The 27,311-nt window shown below is 41.9% G+C and overlaps 1 protein-coding gene across 5 annotated transcripts in view; it reads right to left on the reverse strand.

Annotated features, from left to right (window-relative positions):
* The window catches only part of htt (huntingtin), a 265,277-nt gene that overhangs the window by 102,126 nt on the left and 135,840 nt on the right, over nucleotides 1-27,311 (reverse strand). For all 5 annotated transcript variants that reach the window (XM_063049530.1, XM_063049527.1, XM_063049531.1 and 2 more), the window contains 10 exons: nucleotides 26,388-26,530; nucleotides 22,659-22,810; nucleotides 17,908-18,107; nucleotides 13,021-13,147; nucleotides 12,211-12,338; nucleotides 10,573-10,683; nucleotides 7,221-7,298; nucleotides 6,298-6,521; nucleotides 4,747-4,825; nucleotides 2,711-2,872 (listed from right to left, as the gene is read on the reverse strand). In XM_063049530.1, the coding sequence (XP_062905600.1) occupies nucleotides 2,711-2,872; nucleotides 4,747-4,825; nucleotides 6,298-6,521; nucleotides 7,221-7,298; nucleotides 10,573-10,683; nucleotides 12,211-12,338; nucleotides 13,021-13,147; nucleotides 17,908-18,107; nucleotides 22,659-22,810; nucleotides 26,388-26,530 (1,404 nt within the window). The remainder of the gene's footprint in view (nucleotides 1-2,710; nucleotides 2,873-4,746; nucleotides 4,826-6,297; nucleotides 6,522-7,220; nucleotides 7,299-10,572; nucleotides 10,684-12,210; nucleotides 12,339-13,020; nucleotides 13,148-17,907; nucleotides 18,108-22,658; nucleotides 22,811-26,387; nucleotides 26,531-27,311) is intronic.

Here is a 27,311-nt window from a genome sequence, read left to right on the forward strand (position 1 = left end):
ATACGATTAAAGGTGTTTACTAAGTCGAGTTTGAATGGTAGACACTAGGCAGTTTAGGGAGGGAGCAACAAACCAGGCTTGCCGAGACAAAAAACATGCACACTCAAAAGCCTTTCTCATGTAGGTAGCCCAGTCAATTTACCATACGATCTATCGGCTGCTTATGCACTCATACATTCACGCAATCGATGAGATGCGGTTGAATAACTGTATCAAAGAAGAAGCTAACAAGTAGATAAAGGGGAAACGACTAGTAGAGTTTAATAATATTAGAGAAAAATAACAACCCAAAATTCCATAAATGGAAAGTGGGACAGGCAGCATCTGTGGAAAGAGAACAGGTCAATGTTTCATGTCGATTTTTATAGAAGTTGAAGTGAAATGGAGTGAAAAGATCTTATGGAACAAGAGCACTTAGCCTGTTTCCTCTATGGTTCGGTATTAACAAACAATAGTTCCTTTCCCAGAAGATATCCAGTAACAATATTTTAAAGTGCAATCTACCTGCAACTGTTCAAAAGGGAAGATTATACCATAAGTTTCAGAAATGAAACCTTGAGATTATTACAGAAGCATAGCACCATATAATCTGTTTACTACACTTCTCTATAAGATTTAAGCACTGACTTTGTGTCCTGTAATAAACAAGCTCATGGTGACTAGAGTCAATTTAAGTAGCCTGGACAGAGAAAGAGAAAAGTGAAGAGAGGAGGGAGATGGCTGCTTTCACTTTGTACTTTTGACAAAGCTGGCCTACCTACAGCAGCTGCATAAACACCTGGATCATGCTCTGGGTATTAACCTTCCAGGAGTGAAAATAGTTCAACAGCACTTACTGCCTAAACTGTTAAGTGAAATGTACCCACTGGTGTGGAGGCAAAAGCTTTGCAAAATATGGACAGGGAAGCAGAGCAAAGTCTGAAACGTTATCTGGGCAGATTCAGTGAAAACCTCACATGATAAGGAGATGTGGGAAGGGGTCACCTTCCCCTGGTTTCCTTCCTCCTTCCCTTCATTCCATGGTCCACTCTACTCTCCTATAAAATTCCCCCTTCTTCAGTCCGTTCTTTCTTCCCACCCTCCACAGATGCTGTCTGACCTGATGAGTTTGTCCAGCATTTTCTATTTGTTACAATAAAGTAAAGCAGATTGGAACAGTGAATGAAAGAAATCGGTCCAAGAAATTCTGGCAACAGAATTTAGTTTCCTGGCCAACTCCTTACTTTACTGAGAACCTAACGTCCTTCATAAAGCGAGCTTGGCAGTTATTCTTGGAAGCTCTTCTGCTCCTTGGACTATGACTGATTACCCTAATCTTGCAATTTCTCCTCCTCCTTCCAAGTTGTGTTACTCAAAAAAGGTATTATTTCAACACTAGTTGCACTGCTATGAGCAGCTGAGTAAGAACGAGATGGGGAACTCTGACCAGAAATATGTACACCAAACACTGCTAGAACAGTCACAATTGGCAAATAATCTTTCTTGAACATCGATTTCTCTAACTTCAGGTAATTTTCCCCCTCCCTTTTTCTTCTATTCTCCACTCTGGCTCCCTTCTTACCTCTTCTCCTTGCCTATCTAACACCTCCCCCTGGTGTCCGGGTGAATGATACCCAGGTTTTCCTGCGTTTTAGATTTGGACTTGGACTATAGACCTTTTTTTTCAGTCTTATAGTTTTTTTTTAATATTCTGAGTCTTTTTGCCCAATCTTTCTCCTTTGTTTGTGTACGGGAGAGGGGGATTATGGGGGTCGATGAGCCTGTTCTGCTTTGGTTCATTTTTTTGTGCAGGGAGGAGGGATTTGGGGGTTGTTGATCGTGCTGCCATTCTTTTCTTTCTTGACTTCGTGGCTATCTGGAGAAGAAGAACTTCAGAGTTGTATACTTCAATAATAAATTAAGCTTTGAACTTTTGAATCCAGGGTTGAAATGGCAAATACCAGGGTCATAATTTTCAAGATTCAAAAAACTTTATTGTCATTCTAACCATACATCAGCTCTGCAGGGCAGAATGAGACAGCGTTTCTCAGGGGCAGTGCAATCATAACATAACAAGTGCAACACTAAATAATAAACATAACAATAAATAGTAAAACACAACGGCCACATGTCCGTTAAAGTCAGTTAAAAGTGTCCAAAGCAGAGTCAGGTGGAGCAGCTATTTAGCAGTCTGACTGCCTGTGGGAGGAAGCTGTTTAGTAGCCTTGTGGTTTTTGATGCTCCTGTAACGTTTGCCTGATGGCAGAAGAACAAACAGTTCAAGGTGATTGGAGGAAATTATATGGGGGGGGGTAATGTATCAGAGTGTAATACCATGTCAGGGGTGGCGAGAGAGGCAGATACATTAGGGGCACGTACAGGCACATGGATGATAAAAAAAAAATGGTGGACAATGTTAGCGGGAAGGGTTAAGGGCCAGCACAACATCATGAACTGAAGGACCTGTACTGATCGACGTCCTAAATCATTCTTTTCAGTTTACCCTTGTGTTTTTTCATGAATCAGATCTCACTCTATTCTTCATTACGTTATTGTTTCCCCTTATACAAACTCAATGCACTGCTGTAATGAAATGGTCTGTATGGATATAATGCAAAATAGTTTTCACTGTACATGACAATAAAATGAAAACAATTTATCCTCTGTCCCCACTCAACATTCCTTTGACTTCTGCCACGGCTTACCGTTTCTAACTAAAGCAGACACAAACCTGATCCGAGTCCAGCAGGCAGTAGTTCACCCTGAGTTGTACCAGTTGAGCCAACAAGTCAAGCACTTGTCTTTGCAGGTGAACTGATGTGGTCGTGGTATACTGCTTCAAAGCCTTGATGACAAGAGGCTCAAAGAGACGGATGTAGTTGTGAATCGTATTCTAAAGTTTAAGAGAGAACACATTAAGCACGTTAGAATGGCTCAAAGCACATCATTCAGCGATCACAATTTGAAGTATGCTGTCAATGTGCATTGTCTTAAAATGCCCGTTTGCTTGCTTTTAATTCTGTTGCTGCCAATCTGGCCAGGATATCAAAAAAAATTACTTCAGTGCCTGGGTATTCTTAAAATTATCCTCAGTCCAACGCAAAGCTGCAATCATGAAGGCTCTACTTTGTTAAGAGTGAAGAGAATCATTATGTCACCAAAAGAATTTTAGAAGTTTCTACAGTTGTTCGATGGTAAGAGTAGTTGCATTACAGCCTGGTATAGAACTTCTAATGAAAAGCATTGTAAGAGACTGCAGAGAGTTGTAGATGCTGTCAGTTCCATCATCGACATAACCAACTCCACCATCAAGGACATCTCCAAGGGGTGCTGCGTACACCATTAAAGACCCTCTTCTCATTACCACCACTGGGAAGGTGGTACAGGAGCCTGAAGACCCAGACTCAACAATTCAGGACAAGCTTTTTCCCCCTCTATAACTAGATTTCTTAAACGATCCATGAACTCAGGAAAACTATCTTGATAATTACTTTATTTCCGGTACTTTAAAAAAATTTATTGTAATTGTATTGCTGCCACAGAAGGAGTCACTGATAATAAATCTGACTGCTTTCTGGCTCCATGACAGTGCACCATAAACTGAGATGAACCGACAGTGTCATAACTTACATGAAGCACACTATCACATGGTGTCAGGCATCTATTGTATCAGACAAAGATCTTTTGCATTTGCTGTACCAGTTGAAATTTGGAATGCAGCATCAATTATTAGGACATGACTGATTTGTGGAGTGAGTTATACAGCATGGAAACAGGCACTTCAGCTCAACTCATCCATGCTGACCACATTGCCTTTAGTGAGAGAGATTTACCAGGATTGGGGAGCATGTCTTAAGGATGGATTGATTGTGCTTTTCTCTTTGGAGCAAGTGAGTATGAGATGTATTTGATAGAGGCCTACAAGATGATAAAAGGCACAGATGGAGTGGACTACCAGAGACTTTATCACAGGATGGAAGTAGTTGATAGGAGGTGGTACAATGTTAGGTGATTGGAGTGAAGTACAGGGGTGGATGTCAGAGTCATAGAAAAATATAGCACACAAACAAGCCGTTGCTGAACCAGCTACATAAGAAAAAAATTGCCAAGAACAATCATGGTCAAGACCATGATCGCCTACATCATGAATGTTTCCCCATCCACTTAAGCACCCACATACAGTACTGTACCAAATTCTTAGGCACGTATATACTGTATAGCTAGGGTGCCTAAGATTTTTGCACAGTACTGTAGTAATTTTATATATTGCACTGTACTGCTGCCGCAAAAAACAAATGAATGTCATGACATGCGAGTGATTCTGATGTGGGTCTCCTTTGTGGACTGAGAGTGTGAAGGGGGCAGGGAAAGGTGAATCGTGAGTGGGAAGAGAGGAAGGGAGAAGGGAGGGCGTGGGAAGCACCAAACAGACATTCGATAATGATCAATAAAGCAATTGTTTGGAATTAAGAGACCTTGCCTGGTGTCTCAGGTCTAGGTGAGTCTCTCCATCTCTGCCACCTGTACCACACCCCTCCCGCGGTGCTTCACACTCGCCATTCCCAACGTCCTTTGCTCCTCCCAGATTTACAAACTCACTCTCCACTCCATGTTGACAAATACATTACTGTGCAAAAGCCTTAAGCAGCCTGGCTATACATGTTTGACTTTTGCACAGTACTGTACATTCCATCCTCCACTGCAGCACTATGTCACCCTATCCATTCTCTAACGAAAGCTCTGTATGACAACTGAAACAGAACATACCTTATCAGCTCGATGCCTTGTCACATTCGTCATGCCAACCTTCACCTGTGATGAAACCTTCTGCAGCACATCAAACCAACTAAAAGTTAAGCAACCAAAAAAGACATATAAGCTTGAGATTTTTAACAAAGTGTGTCACTTTGCTGAAAATCATTTCAAGATTAATTAACATTTTATTATTATGGATTTACCTAAAGCAATTCATTGTACAAAGTCTCTACAAAGTTTTCTTTGGTTTCTCAATCTAACTCATCATTTTCTTTTTGGCTATCGCATAGCTAAGCCCGTACTTGGCTATGTTTCCATTGGGAGGATTGATTTGTCATTTAGTGATCTGGCCACCTTAAGACTTCCCAATTGCCTTTGAGGCCAGCACTTCTTGAAACCATAACACATAGGAGCAGAAATAGGCCATTCGCCTATCGAGTCTGCTCCATCATTCAATCATGGCTGATTTATTATCCCTCTCAATCTCATCCTCCTGCCTTTTCCCTCAATAAACGAGAATCTATCAACCTCCACTTTAAATATATCCAATAACTAGAATCTCCCAGCATTTTTTTTAAAATCAGTGTGTAATACCCGCCATACAATGATTCAGCTTGGCGAGATTTCTCAGTCCACAGGGCTGCAAAGTGGCTAAAAGCTTCTGGGTCACTTTGACCGTAGACCTTCACAGGAGCTGTGGCTCATTTTATCACTCTCAGTGGTAGCTCGAGGGTGGGACAGGCAGAAAATGAGTTGTTTTTTTTTTAATCAGAGTTCACTTAAATCATCACCACACAAGGCAGAGACGTTTTAAGCAAGCAATTAAAAGACAGAAGCAGCCCCATTTTTTCCAAATTCCTGTTTCTTCCCAGTTGATTGAGACAGATATTCTCAAGATGTCCCTGTGCACCTTTCTGGGGTGGGATAGGGTATGATGATAAATACCACAAAGTGTTTCAATATCAATTATCTGCACAAAGAAAGAGATTACATCACTGCCATGCACAAGAAGCAATCGCTCAGCTGAATTTGAACATGGTGGCCAATGCTTTCCGAGTGGTGCATATTATAACCACAACTATTAAGTGAGTGGTGGGCAGATGTCAGGACCTTAGTATAATATGGAGATCAGAACTGTGCACAGAACTTCCAATCTGATCTTGTTTCAAAATCCAGGTGTAACGTAGTAGAACACACTCACAAAATGTTGGAGGTACTCTGCAGATCAGGCAGCATCTATGGAGGGGAATAAACAGTCGGTATTTTGTGTTGAGACTCTTCAATGGGACTGGAGAGGAAGTGGATAGAAGAAAGAATTTCACCCCCCTCCCTCTTTCATTTTGTTTTAATTCCTCATTCTGATTACTTTTTCACTCCTCCTTTCCTCCTCACCTGCCCGTTACCTCCCTCTGGTTCCCTTCCTTCTTCCCTTTCTTCCATGGTCCACTGTCCTCTCCTAATAGATTCCTCTCCATAGTTGCTGCCTGATCTGCTGAGTTCCTCCAGATTTTGAACATCAGCAGAATCGTATCTGTAACATAGTAATAACAATTGATGCTTCACCCGGACGTGTCCTGCTCTGGCTCTGCTTGGACCATGTTCCTCAGGCTGGCGTCAGCCAGTGCCTGTGTGAAGTGGGTGTACGGCGCCATGAAGCAATAGTGGTAAAGCCCCGGCCTTAGGCTGGACGAGCCCAGGCGCTGCACCTTTCCTTGCGACTTGCTGGGGTGGAAGGAGCAGCTGTCATATTGCGACGCAAGGTTTGTCCCAAACAGTGTCTTCAGAAGCTGAGTAAAATGCAGGTAAGAAACAAATGTTACATTCAAGGCCACTCAGCAAATATACATTTACCAAACAAAGGCTACATTTATTTATTGGAGCATGAGGAAGGAAAGGTGTGGTGGTGGAAGGAGACAGGCACATGCTGGGAATGGAGGGACGAGGATGACATGCAGGCAGATAGGTTTAGTTTAATTTGGCATCATAGCTGGCACAGAGAATGTGTAATTTCTGCATATTAATTTATGTAATTTGCAACATGTTATTCATTTATTTAGAGGCACAGCACGGTAACAGGCCCTTCTGGCCCAACGGCCCCGTGCTGCCCAATTACACCCACGGAAAGTGAAAGGGAACCAGAGCACTCGGAGGGAACACACGTGGGAACGGAGGGAACGCACGTGGGAACGGAGGGAACGCACGTGGGAACGGAGGGAACGCACGTGGGAACGGAGGGAACGCACGTGGGAACAGAGGGAACAGAAGGAACGTACAGAGGGAACGCACGTGGGAACAGAGACGTAGGTGGGAACGGAGGGAATGCACAGAGGGAATGCACAGTGGGAACGCACACAGGAACAGAGGGAACGTACAAACTCCTTACAGACAGTGATGGAACTGAATCCATGTCATTGGCACTGTAGTAGCGTCAGGCTAACTGCTATGCTACCGTGCCGCAACTTATTCAAAACAAGACTACACTTTACCTGCTGGACACAGACAGTGGCTGCCATGGGTTCCCTGCAGAAACAGGACTTCAGATAGCCAAGGATTTCTTCCACACACTGCAAAGGATTTTGTAAAATGCAACATCAGGTATTAGACCAGTTTCAGTAGATACAGATTGCGTGAATGTTAAAAACAACTGTTAAGACTTCAAATACAACATTTCTAAAGCTCGCACTCCAAGGCCATCTATGAAGTTAAAGAAATCAAACTATAGGAAGAGCCTTGTTAGATAACATGAGAACAGACCATTCAGCCCAAACAGTTCATGTTGCTTATGCTCCCCAAGGACTTCATCCAACCTGTGTTCTTCCACCTTCTCTACACCAAACATTTATCTCAAGTACCACCCTTCCACATTCTCAACCTCTCTGGTGTTGACCACAGGAACTACAGTCCACAAATTAGTGCATTCGAATGAATCAAGGACAATGAAAGTAGACAAAAAGAACTACAGTCTGGCCTGCAATAGGTAAAAAGACTTCTTGCAAATTCATCAGTTAGTGATTAGAGACTATTTGTGACTCTTAGATTTGGTCAACCAACACTGTGTCCTAAACACTCCCTGAATCCCCTAACATTCCCCACACTGTGTCCTAAACATTCCCTGACTCCCCTCTAACATTCCCTGTACTGTCCTAAACACTCCCTGAATCCTCTAACATTCCCTGCACCGTGTCCTAAGTACTCCCTGAATCCCCTCTAATACCCCTGCATCAGGTCCTGTAATGCCTCCATGGAAAGGAAATTGCCTTTTAAACTCACGAGAGAGCAGAGGCCATCAACTTTTCACTGTTGATGTTTCTGTAGCAGGCAATTTCTTTTTTATGAGGTTGAGTTGCTAGCTCGGCGCTCAACCCAGCACGGATGGAAAGGGGTGCCAGCTGGGTTCGAACTCAGGAGCCTTCACTCCTAAGTCCGGCACTGATGCCACTACCCCATCAGCCAGCTGAATGCCTCCATGAATTCGCTCTAATATTCTCCACATTGCATCCTGTAAACACCCCATGAATCCGCCAATACCCTAAGGATTGTTTTCCTCTAAACTCACCCTGAAATCCCTCTAATATTCTGTGTGCTGTATTCTCTAATCGCTCTCTGAATGTGTTTAAATATACACCGCCCTATTTTCCAAACACATCTTGAATTGCCTCTAATATCCTCCTCCCACAATGCACCCCCGAAAATCTCCCTGTATCACCTTTAATACAAGATAAAATAAAACTTTATTTATCCCAAAAGAAATTATTGTTGCAACGATGTTCAGTCAGAAATAGACACTTTAAAATCCAAAATGTAAGCACTGAGGTATGAAAAAATACAAAATGTGCGTTAAAAAAATAACACTGCAAAATAGAGATGTGCAATGAAACTATATACTAATATACTTAAGGAGGAAGAGTTTTAGAGTTTTAGAGTCTTAGAGCCACAGGGAGAAAGGATCTCCTGTGGCGTTCAGTGGTGCACCTAGGTAGAATCAATCTGTTACTAAAGGTGCTCCTCTGTTTCTCCAGTCTGTCATGGAGGGGGGAGAGGGATTGTCCATAATGCTCCGTAGCTTCTGCCACATCCTCCTCTCAGACACAACCACCAGGGAATCCAGTTCCACCCCCAGAACAGAACCCGCCTTCCTGATGAGCTTATCGATCTTCTTGGTGTCAGCTGCTCTCACCCTGCTGCCCCAGCAGACCACAATGCAGAACAGAATGCCGGCCACCACTGAGTCATAGGACATTGGCAGCATAGTACTGCAGACTTTGAATGACTGGAGCCTCCTCAGGAAGTATAGTCAGCACTGTCCCTTCTTGTACAGAGTATCTGTATTTTTAGTCCAGTCCAGTTTATTGTCTAGGTGAGTTCCCAGGTATCTGTGGTCCTGGACAGCTTCTACATCCGTTCCCTTAATGGAGATGAGAATACAGGGTGTTTTCACCTTCCAGAAGTCCACCACCAACTCCTTTGTCGTAGTGATGTTCAGCTGCAGGTAATTCAGCCCACACCGCTCAGCCTCTTGACCGTGGCTACTGCCGAATCGTCCGAAAACTTCTGCAGGTGACAGGGATCCATGCTGTATCTAAAGTCCGAAGTGTAAACGGTGAACAGGAAGGGGTCAGGACCATCCCCTGATGCGCCCCTGCATTGTTAAACAATATCTGATACACAGCTCTGCCGCCTGTAATTCAGGACACTAGTGGAGCATCCACCTGCATCTCTGTAAACTTACTCCCTAGTAAAAGAGGTCATATGGTGTTAAAAGTACTGGAGAGGTGATGCCTGGCTCATCCAGATGAGTGTAAGCCCACTGAAGCAGGAAGATAATGGCGTCCCCAACTCCAATACATGGTTGGTAAGCAAACTGCAGGGGGTCCCTGTGATCGATTTACAATGGTCAGGAGGTGCATCAGGACTAGTCTTTCTTATGATTTCATAACGTGAGGTCAGTGCCACTGGTCTGTAGTCACTGGGCGTGGTGGGATACATCTTCTTGGATACTGGACTAAGCAGGATGTTTTCCACAGCACAGGGACCCTCTTCAGGCTCGGGCTTAGATTAAAGACGTATGGAAAGACTGCACCCAGTTGAGTAGCACACACCATGAGTACCCCTGGGATGAAGTCTGCTGAGCTCTCTCCTTACCTGCTCAGCAGTGCCAGTCCACACGTCTGTGGTTGTTGGCTCTCCGATGTCCTTGGAGAGAGACGGAGGGCAAGGGGTGAGGGGGGAGGAGCTGGTGGGTGGATGAGTTGTAGAGGGGTAAACTGAAGCCTCCTCAACAAACCCGTTGAAAAACCAGTTTAACTCGTTGACCCTATCCCAGTCCCCTTCAATCACCTGGTCCCTAGTCTTTTTGTACCCTGTGATTGTTTTCATACCACTCCACATGCCACATAGTCTGAGATAGTTTCCTCCTGTAGCAGTCGTCGCCCTGGGCCAAATTCTCCCTTAGTTCCCTCTGAACCAGCCTTATCGCCTCCCTATCTCCATCTCAGAATGCCCTCCTCTTCCTGTTCAGTATGGCTTTGATGTCTTTTGTGACCCAAGGTTTATCGTTTGGGAAACAGCACACATTCCTAGTTGGAACAGCATTACCCCCGGCAGTATCATCCCAACATTATCAGACCTACCAAAATTTTGGAAGGAGCTCCAATCTACTCACTCTTTGCTGACAGTATTCTCTCAACTCTGGTGTTAACTTGTAAATCCTTTGACACGCTCTTATGGCTCTGGAGACTGGTGTTAATTACTGAATTCAGAGCCGCGCACAGCATCTGTAAGTTGTGTATAATAATGGTTCAACACCACCTCTAACCTCCCCTTGGAGCAACTATTTACCTTCCCAATGTCTGGAAGTGTTGCGATCTCGAGAAGCTGAGACAGAACATCCAAAGCTGCCCGTAAAAAGCTGCCAAACTTCTCGTTACTGTTCTGAAGGTCCAGAGTAACCTGAAATAAGAGAAGACATTTAATTGATGTGTTCAAGATTCAAGATTGTTTAACGTCATTTTCAGTATACAAGTCTAAAAGAGAACAAAATAATTGTTACTCCAGATCCAATGCAGCACAAAAAGAAACATAGTAAGATAAAGAACACAATAACAAAAAAGACAAAAATATAAATACATAAAGATAGCTTATGTACATAGATTGATTGTATGTCCATAAAGTGACGCTAGGCACAGGAGTGTCTGTACATAAGCTGACAGACAGGAAATGATAATGCAGCAGAGGTGGGTGATGTGGAGGGATATGTTGGTGGGTAGAAGTGTTGATCAGCCTCACTGCTTGTAGAAAGTAACTGTTTTTGGGTCTGGTGGTCCTCACTGAAGGGAGTGGGACAAACAGTCCAAAAGCAGGGTAGGTGCGATCCTTCATGATGTTACTGGCCCTTTTCCAACATCTTTTGGTATACATGTCCTTGATGGCAGATCGGCTGGTGCTGGTGATATGCTCAAATGATGGCAAGTTTTGATAGGGTAGGTCATAAAGCCACATAATTCACGAAGGCCATGACGATACTGAGAAGAAGGTGAAAGCAGATTTAGTAGTAACTTCCAACAGCTTTCAAATGGAGACAGGAGTCTGCAGAAGCAGTGTCTGGAAGGAATAAGAGTCATACAGCATGGTAAGAGGCTCTACGGCCCAATTCGTCCATACCGACTGGGAGATTGCGCTATCTACCCACATTTGGCCCATAGCCCTCCACCACCTTCACCACACAGATGCTGATTAGCCCACTAAGATCTTCCAGCAGACTGATGTTCTAGATTACAGCAGCTTCAAAATCTTGTTCCTCCATAAATAAAGCCTACTCGATGGCAGCAACTACACATTCTGAGACTACTCATGACATAGTGCATGAGTGAGAAAGATGGGGTAAACTTTATAAGCAGGCTTTTGCCACTGAGGTTGGATGAGACTAGAATTAGAGATCATAGGTTAAGGGTGAAAGGTGAAATGTTTAAGGGAACATGAGGGAAAAGTTCTCCATTCAGAGGGTGGTAAGAGTGTGGAAAGAACTGCCATCTAGAGGTGATGGATGCAGGTTCGATCTCAACATTTAGAAAAGTTTGGATACCAAGTGGAGATCAAGTCTCTTTGTATATTTAAGGCAGAGGCTAATACAAGTTTGTAGATCCTTGATTGGTCAGGGCATGAAGAGATACGGGGAGAAAGCAGGAGATTGGGGCTGAAAGGAAAAATGGATCAGCCATAATGAGATGGCAGAGCAGACTTGATGGGCCAAAGGGCCTAATTCTACTCTTATGTCTTAATGGATGGTATGGGTATGGAGGGCTATGGTCAATGGGACTAGACAGAACAATAGTTCAATATAGACTAGATAAGCTGAAGGGCCTGTTACCGTGCTGTTGTTTCCTATGACTCTAACTACAGGTCACTAGACTGATGTGTCTATTAGGGGGGTGGATAACATTATCAGATCTGTGAAACACACCCAGTTTGAGCTGGTACCTTGTAGTTTGCATACGTAGCCTTCAGAACATCATGCAACTTCAGATACGGAGGCAGGTGGTAAAAGCTGCCCAGCGAGGTAGACTTGCTGGCTGGTGCGGTACCCACAGCATCTGCAGGCCTGGCCGCTGCAAAAGAAAGTATGAATGGCAGGAAAATATCAACAAGAGTACACTTTCTAAAAAGCCTATTTATAGGGACAGAAGGATTAACAACCAGAAAACAGAGCATAGATTTAATAAGATATTTGGGCAAGTTATCAGATACAGGGGGTTTGAGAGACATGGGCCAAATGTTAACAAATGGGACTAGCTTGGTTGTCAAGGATGAGTTGGGCTGAAAGGCTTATTGCATACTGTATTATTCAGTGAGATTTAAAGTGGTTAAGTTAACAAATTTCATGACACATGCCAGTGATAATAAACCTGATTCTGCATCTGATTCTGGTTAACTGGGACATATTGGGACCAGTACATTTTGGCTCAGTTAAGCAGCTCCCCCAATTAGCTAAGGTTTCTTTGAAATAGTTAAAAAGATATAAAGTAAAAGGAAACTGAATTAATTCTTAATAGTTACCGATGGAGAAATTCATCCAGTGTACATAGGTGCTTTCTTTTGATTGACCATAAATGAATTAGACATCAAAAAAAACTACAAATGTTGGGATTGTACAGTGTATGAGCACGCGTGCACAAGAGCGGGAGGGCAAGAGTTCCACATGTCCAGCTCTGCAACTTTTTCTATAAATTTTACTTTTGAAATAATGTTATATTGCACAGCACACAGACGACTTGAAGCAAAATATCTCACCTGGACTAGATTCGGTGTTTTTCTTGGGGCTCATGGGTGTAGCTGCCTGTTCTAATGACTCCCTCTCCTTGGCCTTGCGCCTGATGGGGCTGAGTGACGGTGTGGTCGAAAGTGATGGCAGTGTTGCCTGGGAAGAAAAATTCAACACAATCCCAACTGTGACACAAATCACCTATCAAATTATAAGAGTAGCATGATAGCCTAGCAGTTAGCACAATCACATTAGAGCACCAACTGCAACACTGGGACTCGATGTATAAGTTTGTACATTCTCCCCACGACCTCAGGGTGCTCGTTTCTTCTCACATTCCAAATATGTATGGTTTGGGCTAATGAGCTGTGAGCATGCTATGTTGGCACCGGTAGTATGGCGGCACTTGCAGGCTGCCAGCTTGCTGATTTAATATGCTGATTTAACAACGCATCTTACTTTATGTTTCAATGCACGTGTGACAAATAAAGCTAATTTTCAAACTTTAATAGTTACTCATTTCCTCTTTTTGAATGTAATTACAGATTCCAGCTATAATGCATTAATTTTATAGAATAAATATATTACCTTGCAATGAAATTAAATTTAGTTCCAGCAGCTGCAAGCTGTTCAATGCACAGAAGTCACCATTTGTATCAGATGTTAAACTAAGGCCCTGACTGTTATTTCAACATGAGGAGGCAGCAATACAATCTCAAGAGTTATCTATTATTCAGTATGTAATGGATAATCTTTATATAATCTGTCTGCAACATCCCCATTTTCCTCCCCGCCAGCCTCTGCTGTGCTGATACACACCGACACCGATGCAGGGTTTTGATCCAAAACATTCCTTTTGGGACAGCACGCTAGCATTGTAGTGAGTGTAATGGTATTACAGCACCAGTGACCACTGATCAGGGTTCAAATCCCACCACTGCCTATAAGGAGTTTGTATGCTCTCCCCATGACTTCACAGGTTTTGTCTGGGTGCTCTGCTTTCCTCCCATGTTCTAAAGACATACGGGTTAGTCAGTGAGAAATAGGCATGCTATGTTGGTCCCAGAAGCATGGTGATACTTGTTGGTTGCCTGGAACAATCCTTGCTTTTACAAACCCCCCCACCCCCCCCCGGCCACCACCACCATATAGACCATAAGACTGTAAGACAAAGGAGCAGAAGTTGGCCATTAGGCCATTCGACTCTGCTCCACCATTTTATCATGAGCTGATCCATTCTCCCATTTAGTCCCACTCCCCCGCCTTCTAACCATAACCTTTGATGCCCTGGCTACTCAGATACCTATCAATCTCTGTCTTAAATGCACCCAATGACTTGGCCTCCACTGCTGCCCGTGGCAACAATTTCCATAGATTCACCACCCTCTGGCTAAAAAAATTTCTTCGCATCTCTGTTCTGAATTGGCGCCCTTCAATCCTTATGTCATGCCCTCTCGTACTAGACTCCCCCATCATGGGAAATAACTTTGCCACATCCACTCTGTCCATGCCTTTCAACATTCGAAATGTTTTCATGAGGTCTCCCCTCATTCTTCTAAACTCCAAGGAATACAGTCCAAGAGCGGACAAACGTTCCTCATATGTTAACCCTCTCATTCCCGGAATCATTCTAGTGAATCTTCTCTGTACCCTCTCCAACGTCAGCACATCCTTTCTTAAATAAGGAGACCAAAACTGCCCACAGTACTCCAACTGAGGTCTCACCAGTGCTTTATAGAGCCTCAACATCACATCCCTGCTCCTATACTCTGTTCCTCTAGAAATGAATGCCAACATTGCATTCGCCTTCTTCACTACTGACTCAACCTGGAGGTTAACTTTAAGGGTATCCTGTACGAGGACTCCCAAGTCCCGTTGCATCTCAGAACTTTGAATTCTCTCCCCATTTAAATAATAGTCTGCCCATTTATTTCTTCTGCCAAAGTGCAGAAACATACACTTTCCAACATTGTAATTCATTTGCCACTTCTTTGCCCATTTTTCCAATCTATCCAAGCCTCTCTGCAGACTCTCTTGTTTCCTCAGCACTACTAGCCCCTTCACCTATCTTCGTATCATCAGCAAACGTAGCCACAAAGCCATCTATTCCATAATCCAGATCGTTGATGTACAGTGTAAAAAGAAGCGGCCCCAATACGGACCCCTGTGGAACACCACTGGTAACCGGCAGCCAACCAGAATAGGATCCCTTTATTCCCACTCTCTGTTTCCTGCCAATCAGCCAACGCTCTATCCACGTATGTAACTTTCCCATAATTCCATGGGCTCTTGTTAAATAGCCTCATGTGTGGCACCTTGTTAAAGGCCTTCTGAAAATCCAAATATACAACATCCACTGCATCTCCCTTGTCTAGCCTACTGGTAATTTCCTCAAAAAATTGTAATAGGTTTGTCAGGCAGGATTTTCCTTTAAGGAATCCATACTGAGTTCTGCCTATCTTGTTACATGCCTCCAGGTACTCTGTAACCTCATCCTTGACAATCGACTCCAACAACTTCCCAACCACCGACATCAAGCTAACAGGTCCATAATTTCCTTTTTGCTTCCTTGCCCCCTTCTTAAATAGCGAAGTAACATTTGCAATCTTCCAGTCCTCTGGAGCCATGCCAGAATCTATCAACTTTTGAAAGATCATCACTAATGCTTCTGCAATCTCCACAGCTACTTCCTTCAGAACATGAGGGTGCATTCCATCTGGTCCGGGAGATTTATCTACCTTTAGACTATTCAACTTCCTGAGTACTTTCTCTGTCGCAATTGTGACTGCGCACACTTCTCTTCCCTGCCACCCTTGAGTGTCCAGTATACTGCTGATGTCTTCCTCAGTGAAGACTGATGCAAAATACTCGTTCAGTTCCTCCGCCATCTCCGTATCTCCCATTACAATTTCTCCAGCATCATTTTCTATCGGTCCTATATCTACTCTCACCTGTCTTTTACTCTTTATATACTTGAAAAAGCTTTTAGTATCCTCCTTGACACTATTTGCCAGCTTCCTTTCATAGTTCATCTTTTCCCTCTTAATGACTTTCTTAGTTTCCTTTTGTAAGCTTTTAAAAACTTCCCAATCCTCTGTCTTCCCACTAATTTTTGCTTCCTTGTATGCCCTCTCCTTTGCATAACTTTGGTTTTGACTTCTCTTGTCAGCCATGGTTGCATCCTTTTTCTATTCGAAAATTTCTTCTTTTTTGGAATATACCCATCTTGCACCTTCCTCATTTCTCGCATAAACTCCAGCCACTGCTGCTCTGCCTTCCTTCCCACCAGTGTCCCTTTCCAGTCAACTTTGGCCAGTTCCTCTCTCATGCCACTATAATTTCCTCTACTCCACTGAAATACCGACACATCAGATTTCGGCTTCTCTTTTTCAAATTTCACAGTGAACTCAATCATGTTATGACTACTGTCTCCTAAGGGTTCCTTCACCTCAATCTCTCTAATCACCTCCGGTTCATTACACAATACCCAATCCAGTACAGCCGATCCCCTAGTGGGCTCAACAACAAGCTTTTCTAAAAAGCCATCTCGCAGACATTCTACAAATTCTCTCTCTTGAGATCCAGTGCCGACCTGATTTTCCCAATCCACTCGTATGTTAAAATCCCCCACAATTATCATAACACTGCCCTTCTGACAAGCCTTTTCTATTTCCTGTTGTAATTTGTAGTCCATATCACTGCAGCTGTTTGGAGGCCTATATATTGCCATCAGGGTCCTTTTACCCCTGCGATTTCTTAGCTCAACCCATAAAGATTCTGCACCTTCCGATCCTATGTCACCTCTTTCTAATGATTTAATATCATTTCTTACCAATAAAGCCACGCCTCCCCTCTGCCTACCTTCCTATCCTTCCGATAGACCGTGTATCCTTGGACGTTCAGCTCCCAGAGACATGCATCCTTTAGCCACGTCTCAGTGATGGCCACAATATCATACCTGCCAATCTGTAGCTGTACGACAAGATCATTCACCTTATTCCTTATGCTGCGTGCATTTAAGTATAACACCTTAAGACCAGTATTTGGTACTTTTTGCTTTGATTTCACTGCAACTTTATTGCACTGCAACTCATCCCAATGGCTACAAATTTGCCCCATCACCTGCCTGTCTTTCCTAACATCTTTACTGCTCACTATTTTAGATTTATTTCTGTTTTCCCCTTCCTCCGCTCTATCATTCTGGTTCTCATCCCCCTGCCAAATTAGTTTAAACCCTCACTAACAGCTCTATTAAACCTTCCCGCCAGGATATTAGCCCCCTTCGGGTTCAGGTGCTTGACCTGCTGAGTTCCTCCTGAAGGTTGTTCGGGACATCTACACGTTTTCTACATTGGCTGTCTCTCAGTATTAACCATTGCTTGCTTCACTGTTGCAAGACTATTGATCGGCTCCCTAGAAGATGGACTCTTGATTTCACAAATCTCCCAACTCAAGATTCTCATCACATCTTCTAAATAGGATGGACCCACAATCTACCTTGACATGGTGCTGCACCTTTATTGCTTGCCTGCACTGCACTTTCTCTGTAACAATAACATTTTATTTGGCACTCTATAATTGTTTTACAATGTACTACCTCAATGCAGTGTTGTAATGAATTGAACACTGTATGCATGGCATGCCTTTCACTGTACCTCCATAAGACATAGCAGCAGAATTAGGCCATTTGGCCCATTGAGTCTGCTCCACCATTCCATCATGGTTGATTTATTATCCCTCTCAAACCCATTCTCCTGCCTCCGCCTTGTAACCTTTGACACCCTGACTAATCAATCTCCACTCTAAATATACTTAATGAACCTCAGTACATGTGACAATAATAAACCAATATGTTAGTTTTTCAGTTTATCGGATCTGGTTTCTTTCACCTGCTGACTCCAGCTTGATTCACATACCTTCAACACCGGGCCAGGTGTAACATCATCAATGACATGTGCACAGATATTGATGACCTTCATCAGATGGGAAAAGAGCTGCTCCACCATCCCTACCAACGTCCTGTCAGCCAAGGCAGGCCATGGCTCTTCAACCTTGGTGGGTGCACTAGAATCATCTTCATTGGCCCAAGGATTCTTTAAAGATTTAGGAGCGATGGCTATCAACATATAAAGATATAGGAAAATCAAATTAGTAGACTCAATTATCGATCCTCAGGGAAAAATGTTGCTGTACATTTGCAATTGAACCATAGATAGAATGAAGGCTAATAACAAAAACACAAGAAAAGGCATTAATTGTATGCACTGTATTGATGTATTAAATACACAAAAATACATTACAAGTAGAATATGTGTACTGGATAGTCTTGCATGAATACAGCTGAGTAGTAATAATACAAATATTAATATATTAGACATTGTCTTGAGAATAACAATGTATATATCATAATATAGTATATTATCCTAGCAATTATAAAGTGGAATATTATCAGTAGGCGCCATAGTAGTATAGGAATTAGCACATCATTTTACAGCACCAGCAATCACTAATCAGGGTTCAATTCCCACCACTGGCTGTAAAGTGTTTGTATATTCTCCCCATGACCGCATTTCCAGTTTTCCTCCCACATTCTAAAGACGTACAGTTAAGGTCAGTGAGTTGTGGGCACTGTTCCCTCTAAGCTGCACTCCTATACAGTAATTAAAATGTTCCCACGCACATAACTTTTGTTGCCACGTAGCTGGAGTTTTATTAAATACAATGTTAAAATAATTTTGAAATCCCTGTTCAAATAATTGTGAAATGCCCTGCAATTAATTATGTCAAATAATATAATCTATCAGTTTTCTAAATAATATGTACCACAACCTTTACTTGGAAACATTGCAGAGCTTCAACACATTCACACTGACATTTTTTCAAGTTTCAACATTGTTACAAATTGTAACAATACACACAGAATGGAAGAAGATTGTTCATTGTTAATAAACTGCCAGCGCAATTTAGTCAAATGTTTATCTTTGCCAGAGATTACGAAATGTGAATTATTTTCTTTGTTGTACTGTATTTCATTATACTCTTTAATACATTAAATCAAAAGTTTGTGATTTTTCGATTTTCGTTCTAAATATTCATTGCATGCATATTACACAAAATAAAACAAAGTGCTGTGCAGTTTTCAGGCCATGCAAAAATTTCCTGCTCAGAGCAATGGATGGGCCATGCAGCTGTAAAACAAATTTAAAGGGATTGATGGTTCTGGACATTGTGGGCTGTCAGCACAATTCTCACTGATCGGATGTTACAAACGTTTCAATATGCATGTGACAAAGGTAATCTTTAATCTTTCTCTTTTAATATGCTATATTACATTCAGCAGATATTTTCATGTAGAAAATAGTTTAAATAGATCAAAAGTTAATTACATTTGAAGTGAAGTGATTTACTGTACATGTATTACATCCAGTCTATGTCAACGTCAATCCACCAGATGGAGGAAGATGAACAGACAGGTTGGACAGAGAGCCATCTCCTCAAATGTCTTAGGGAGTTGGTGGACTAAATTCTGTTGGATTCCCCAATTGTTATCTAGTTACTCTACCCTATTTGCATATATAGAATACACACATTAGTTGAAATGACTCCCCTTAATGGTGGCACTTCAGGCTAGATTGTCCTCGGTACTACAGTGGAAAACAATTAAGAATAAACATTTCCACATGGTCTGAAGTTACAAACAGGCCAGACTGTCTTTGGATGGCAGATTTTCTTCCTAGAACCTTGATGAACCAGATGGGTAAGAAAATTCAGCGGAGACTACCGTCAGCAATTCCAGCAGACTAAATCAAAAATCTTTGGGGACAAGATTTACAGACTTCAATTTCTGAAGAAACTTGGAATGAAATTTTTAAATGGTTAATACTTCATCTTTACGTGCTCGTCATTCCCTCCTACAATTTAAAGTGGTTCATAGGGCTTATATGACCAAGGATAAGTTATCTCATTTTTATATGGATATATCTCCCTACTGTGATAGGTGTAACAATGGCGAGGCTTCATTTATTCATATGTTTTGGACGTGCCCAAGTCTTGGAAAATATTGGAAGGAAGTATTCCAAAATTCTTCTGTACTCTTTAAAGTAAATTTTAAGCCTAATCATTTGACTGCCCTATTTGGCATTGTTGGAAGGAAAAATATCATTTTAAAGACATCTGATTTGCACATTCTGGCTTTTATCTCTCTTATGACTAGGAGGGCACTTTTTGTTTAAATGGAAGGGTGCTGTTCCGCCTAATCATGCTCAGTGGTTATGGGATGTTATGGCATGCCTAAATTTAGAAAAGATTCGTTGTTCAATTTCTGAATCTAACCAAGATTTTCAAAATTTGTGGGGGCTGTTTTTAAATTATTTTCATAATCTTTGACTTCTCGTTAAACTGCAGAAGTTGGTTAATAGCATATCTTATTATCTGATAAGGTTTTTTCTCCCCCCCCCCCCCGCCCAACAGCTTCGACTTTGGTATGGGTATAGATTTTTTTAATAAAACTGTTTATATTCTAATATAAGAATTAATCTAATCTATATAAATATAGGGTAAGGAGTTCATTAATGTGATTCAATATACTGTATCTGGTATTATTATATTTTTTCTTTTGTTTTATAATATGTATTCTCTTGGACTCTGTATTCTTCTACATAGACATCAATAAACATATTGAAAAAGAAAAAGGAAGAAAGAAGCAATTCCAGCTTGTTATACCAGCTTTATGCAGTTATCTGGATTTAAGTTCCTCAGAGGTCACAGTGAAATTTGGTCTCATGCCCAGGGTTCAAGTTCAAGTTTGTTGTCATTTAACCATACACACGTAAAAATAATGTTTTTTTTCGGTGGGGGGGGGGTGGAATGGTGGTAGCAGGGTGTTCAGAAGTCTCACAGCCTGGGGGAAGAAGCTGTTACCCAGCATAACAATCCTTGTTCTTATAATGCAGCACCTTCTGCCAAACAGGAGGTCAAAGAGATTGCGTGATGGATGGGAGGGGTTCTTTACAATTCTTAGGGCTCTATAAATATAGCACTTCTAGTGTATGTCATGAATGAGGGAGGTGGAAAAGAGACCAATGATTCTCTCAGCAGTCTTCACAATCTTTCACAGAGTACTGCAGTCAGATGCCTGACAATTTCCATACAGCTGGTCAGGACACTCTTGATGGTAATCCACAAGCCACTCCATCAACTCTCTGCATGCCAACGCATCACTGTCGCTGATGAGGCCAACCACTGTTGTGTCATCAGTCAACTTAATGATGTGGTTAGAACTTTTTGGAGAGATATTTTCAATATTATTTCTAAGGTATTAAATATAGATATCTCTCCTCACCCTATTACTGCTATCTTTGGACTACCTAAAATTTCTAGTAATCTTTCCCCTTCAGCCCGTAGAATGATTGCATTTCTTACTTTAATGGCGAAAAGATGTATTTTACAACATTGGAAAGAGCTTAATGCTCCAACTACCTTTTTTTGGTTTTCTCAGACGATTTTATGTTTGAATTTGGAGAAAATTAGAAGTAACCTTTATGATTCTTCATTTAAATTTGAACAGATTTGGGGACCTTTTATTCGATATTTTCATTTAATGTAATATTTACCCTTCTTGTTTTTTTTTCACTGTTTTAATGGAGGTCGGGATTGAGGACGTGATTTTAAGTTTAACTCTGTTTGGTTTCAAGTTAGCCCATTGCTTTGCTTTGCTTTTAGTTAGTTGCACGGTGGGTTTTTTTTTGGGGTTTTTTTTTTCTTTTTTTCCATTGATATATATAAAATCTAGTATACTATTATGTTATCTTGGTTTCTTATGCTTAAATTACATTGTTTGTAGTATTTTCTTTTTGGTATTGTTATCTTTTGGAATTTTATTATACTTTAACATTGTATTAATGTTTATATGGCTTACCTTTTTTGTATACTTACTCAATAAAAAGATTTAAAAAGAAAAGAAAAAGAACTGGATCTAGTAGCTGTGCTTCAGCAGTGTGAGCACGTAACCCTGGGTGGCACTAGTACTTAGCGTGATGGAGCTAGAGATGTTTCTCCCAACATGGACTGTCTGAGGTCTCTCTGTCAAGAAGTCCAAGAGCCAGTTGCAGAAGAAGGTGTTGAGACCAATGACAGTTTGCCCAGTTCATACATGATAATAGTCTACTAATCTAATTACTATGCATCTAAGAATCGTAGAATACAAGCTTTACTTGAATGCCAGGCTAAAATGTAAACTGTGTGCAACCAGTCTTCCTACAACATAACGCAACTGGTGGGAGACAAGAAGATTACGTAAATTAGATCTGCAGATACAATCACAATGTTTCAAAGACTTTTGGACAAGTACTTAGATAGGAAAAGCATGTGGCAATAAGGGCCTAATGTGGATAAATGAGGTTAGTGTAGATAAACGCCATGGTTGGTAATGGCAAGGGCCGTTTCTGTGCTGTAAGGTTTTTTTGATTCTGTGACTCTGTCAGAGAACAATGGCAAATCTGGTGTCAATTTAGTGCTGAGAAGCCAGTGCACAGGATCGCAAGAGGCTTCAGAGGACTGTGGACTTAGCCAGATCCATCATGGTACAAAACAACAAATTTCATGGCTAATTTCAGTAACAATAAACCTGATTCTAAGCAGCAGGTAACGTTTAGATAATTTTACATACCAGCCAGCAAATTTCCAGACAATATTAAGGCATCTTGATGAGAAGAAAGATCCAAAGGAAACCACGCTGAAGAAAGTAGAGACAGGATCATATTGACCATCCCCACAGTACAGCTTTTGCGGGAATCATCAGTTGGACTGTTCTGGGACAAACTAGAAACCAAATATTAAGCAACATTAACTTTATGAACGACTTTAGAAAACATCACATTCTATGTTCATGATTAAATGGAACAGTTACCAAGGCCACATTCATGAGAATTTACCTGCCTTACATGATGCTCAGTATAACATGGCAGCACCACCACAGGACTCCACATTAACCTTGCACATAGTGAACACAAATGAACTTTCCTTCCGTTAGTGACTGAAATGTTTAGATCACTGAAGTAGTGACCTACATTTAATGACTTAAGTTTCATTTGTTTAGATGGACTATCGCTCAGTCTACCATTTAAAGCTACCGATATAACTCAAACTACCAATATTCACCACCACCCTAAACTACTTCGAGTGAGCAACGCTCAAAGAAGCTCGATGCTGGGAGACCTTCGCCTGTCGTGAAGCTTTCACATGAGAACAACTGTATTTTCTCTATGAGTGCACACATAGCAATGCATTTCCTAATAGCATCAGCTCCATAAACAAACGTATCAAACCTCTAAGAGCCAAAGGAACACGAGCCAATAGAATTCAAAGGTACACTGAAGGGGTAGCCAATCAGGACTGAGACAAGCAAACAGGGGCCTATATAAATGTGAGCACTCCTAGAGAGAAACACCAACAACTGCGCACTGAGGTTGCCACCCCAAGTGGCGCCGAAACGTCTGTAAGCTAAATGCCAAGCTTGGTAAACACTGCAGCATCAAAGTACCAGTTAAAGACTTGGGCAGTTACTTGGACAGAAAAGGAGAGAGATATGAGTTAATGCAAATAGAAGTAGTTCCACTTGGTCAGCATAGACAAGACAGGCCAAATGGCCTGCCTCCATGCAATATAGCTCTATGACTATGCTTTGGTAAAGTGCTGGCATGGGCACAATGGGCCCAGTGACTCCTCCATGCTTCAACTGTACTATGATTCAATAATATTAATCTGTAGGGTATAACCTTAATTGAACATTAAAAAATAGTTTTACTCGCAAGACCTTGACTCAATGTTCACAAAAGAGAATTGTTATCACCCTCACAATACAAGGACACACAAAACAGAAAAGGTTAACTGACTGGCCTCCTACACGTCAGAAGGGTTACTTGTTGATTAGAGGACAAATATTCAGATCAGAACTGAATTGATAAAGGATTTATTGGTACACTGTTAAACACAGTGTATACAATTAGACTTCAAACCATAACAAGTAGCAAGACAAAATGCTGGAGGAACTCAGCAGATCAGGCAGCAACCCTGAAGAAAATGGACATCTCAGATTGAGACCTTTCTCGATATTGACTGCCCATTCCCCTCCACAGATACTGTCTGCGCTGCCGAGTTCCTTCACCATTTTGTGTGTCATTCCAGATTTCTAGTATCTGCAGTCTCTTGTATCTCCACGAAGCATCAACTAGGCTGTTGTTTGGGGGACAAAAAAGACACCTTCACTTCTATTGCTAATATCTTCCTATTTAAGGAAAACATTTTACAGAAGGAGATAAATAAGGCCGGGACAGAACGGATGTGTAAAGGGTGCTTCCCAAAGCAGGGATGTCGCGGACCAGAGGGCACAATCTCAGAATGGAAGGATATCCCTTTAAAACGGAGATCAGGAGGAATTTCTTGAGGCATGGAATTGTAAATCTGTGGAATCCATTGCCACAGGTGACTGTGGAGTCCAAGTCATTGGATGTATTTAAAGCAGAAGTTGAAAGGTTCTTGATTAGTAAGGGTGTCAAAGGTTACAGGGAGAAGACAGGAGAATGGAGTTAAGAGGGATCATGAATCAGCCAATGGTAGGATAGCAGAGCAGTCTTGATGGGCTGAATGGCCCAATTCTGCTCCTATATCTTATGGTCAAAATACTTGAAGTGCTAAGCTGTTCTGGAAAAAAACTAACATCGAAAATGGGTCAAAAGGTTGGGAAAAAAAAACACCTCAGTTTCTGTACATGGATACTTGAGGTTCATCTTACCAGTGAGTCTTACTTCAGTGGTTGGTAAGTTGATGGAAGAAGATCCTGAGGGGAAGGATTTATGAACATTTGGAGAAGCATAATATGATTAGGAATAGTCAGCATGGCTTTGTCAAAGGCAGGTCATGCATGCTTTACCAGCCTGAATGAATTTTGAGGATATGACTAAACACGTTGATGAAGGTAGAGCAGTAGATGTAGAGTATATGGATTTCAGCAGTGCATTTGATAAGGTACCTCATGCAAGGCTTATTGAGAAAGTAAGGAGGCATGGGATCCAGAATTAGCTTGCCCACAGAGGCAAAGATTGGTTGCAGACGGGTCATATTCTGCATGGAGATCAGTGACCAGTGATGTGCCTCATGGATCTGTTCTGGGACCCCTTCTCTTCGTGATGTTTATAAATGACCTGGATGAGGAAGTGGAGGGATGGGTTAGCGAATTTGCTGATGACACAAGGTTGGGGGTGTTGTGGATAGTGTGGAGGGCCGTCAGAGGTTACAGCAGGACATTGATAGGATGCAAAACTGGGCTGAGAAGTGGCAGAAGAAGTTCAACCCAGATAAGTGTGAGGTGGTTCATTTTGGTAGGTCAAATATGATGGCAGAATATAGTATTAATGGTAAGACTCCTGGCAGTGTGGAGGATCAGAGGGATCTTGGGGTCCAAGTCCATAGGACACTCAAAGCTGCTGCATGGGTTGACTCTGTGGTTAAGAAGGCACACGGCGTACTGGCCTTCACCAACCGTGGGATTGAGTTCAACAGCTGAGAGGTAATGTTACAGCTACATCGGACCCTGGTCACACCCCACTTGGAGTATTGTGCTCAGTTCTGGTCACCTCACTACAAGAAGGATGTGGAAACCATAGAAAGGGTGCAGAGGAGTCTTACAAGGATGTTGCCTGGATTGGGGAGCATGTCTTATGAGAATAGGTTGAGTGAACTCGGCCTTTTCTCCTTGGAGCAACGGAGAATGAGAGGTGACCTGATAGAGGTGAAAAGATGATGAGAGGCATTGATTGTGTGGGTAGTCAGAGGCTTTTTCCCAGGTCTGAAATGGCTACATGAGAGGGCACATTTTCAAGGTGCTTGGAAGTAGGTACAGAGGAGACATCAGGGGTAAGTTGTTTTTTTTTTAAAAACGCAGAGAGTAGTGAGTGCATGGAATGGACTGCTGGCGACGGTGGTGGAGGCGAATTCGAAAGGGTCTTTTAAGAGACTCTTGGTTAGGTGTATGGAGCTTAGAAAAATAGAGGGCTATGGGTGACCCTAGGTAATTTCTAAAGTAAGTACATGTTCAGCACGGCATTGTGGGCTGAAGGGTCTGTATTGTGCTGTAGGTTTTCTATGTTTCTTTGTTTCTATCTTGAATTCCTACTCCTAATTCTTCTAGCACAAGGGCTCTCACCATTGTTAATTGCTAAAAACCCCTCTAAAAAACATTAGAATGCTGAGTATCAGACAAACACATTAAGAACTAGTGGACTAATCATGTTCAGTTCATGAGATTTCAACACTTAATCAATGAGAAGAATTTGTTGAAATTCAGTCAGGATTGAGCAGCAAGATCTCTTGGTGACGATGGCAAATTCTGTTCCTGTACCTGAATGATCGGCCCCTGTTCTTGTAGAGATAGACTCTGGATGCTTGAGAACTGCTCGTCGTATACCCACAGTGCCAGCCAATGCTCCAATTACACACAGGGTAGTTCAAAGAAAGCAAACACAACACCTCACAGCAACCAAGCTGCAGATAAAACAGTAAAAGAGATGAAAAAGGGCTGGTTAGGTTGTGAACAGATGGAAGTTAATATCTTATTTTCCAACACACATCTTGCCCCTGTAGAAGGAAACTAAAATTTTTCAAACTATTATTTTTCTAGACAGCAGATCCAGGTCGATAGAGGACTGGAGATCAATGGAAGGGACATGCACACAGTCACCCAAACATGAACATGAACTCTCACTGTAGCATAATTTTCACAGATACCATCAGACCAGTATAGCTGGCAATATACACTTTAAGTTAACTTTCCTGAAACCACAAGAGGAACTGGCCAAAAGTGTCTTGGCAATATGTATGCTGGCATTATTTTCCCTAATTAATTTCATGAAGTACAAATTCGTTAATTTTAAGTGGAATTCTTGAACTATCTGTAGTTCTTCGAATGTAACTCATTTAAACATCCATTTTGCAAGAATCCCATAACATTAAACAGACTGTGACCCACAGTTTCTTAGATCCCAAAACAGGATGTATTTTCTATTTTTTAAAAATAAATGGCTTAATACAGTGGTCCCCAACCACCGGGCCGCAAAGCATGCGCTACCGGGCCACGAGGAAACGATATGATTTAGCGATATGAGTCAGCGGCACCTTTTCTCATTCCCTGTCGCGCCCACTGTTGAGCTTGAACGCACGCTAGGTCATTACCCACACGTCATCCGTGTCAGTGCGGGAAGGAGATCAACTCCTCGAGCTTGCAAATGACGGCAGGCTGAAAAGTATGTTTGACATAACATCTCTG

This window comes from Mobula hypostoma, chromosome 5 (genome assembly GCF_963921235.1).
Source record: "Mobula hypostoma chromosome 5, sMobHyp1.1, whole genome shotgun sequence".
NCBI lineage: Eukaryota > Metazoa > Chordata > Chondrichthyes > Myliobatiformes > Myliobatidae > Mobula > Mobula hypostoma.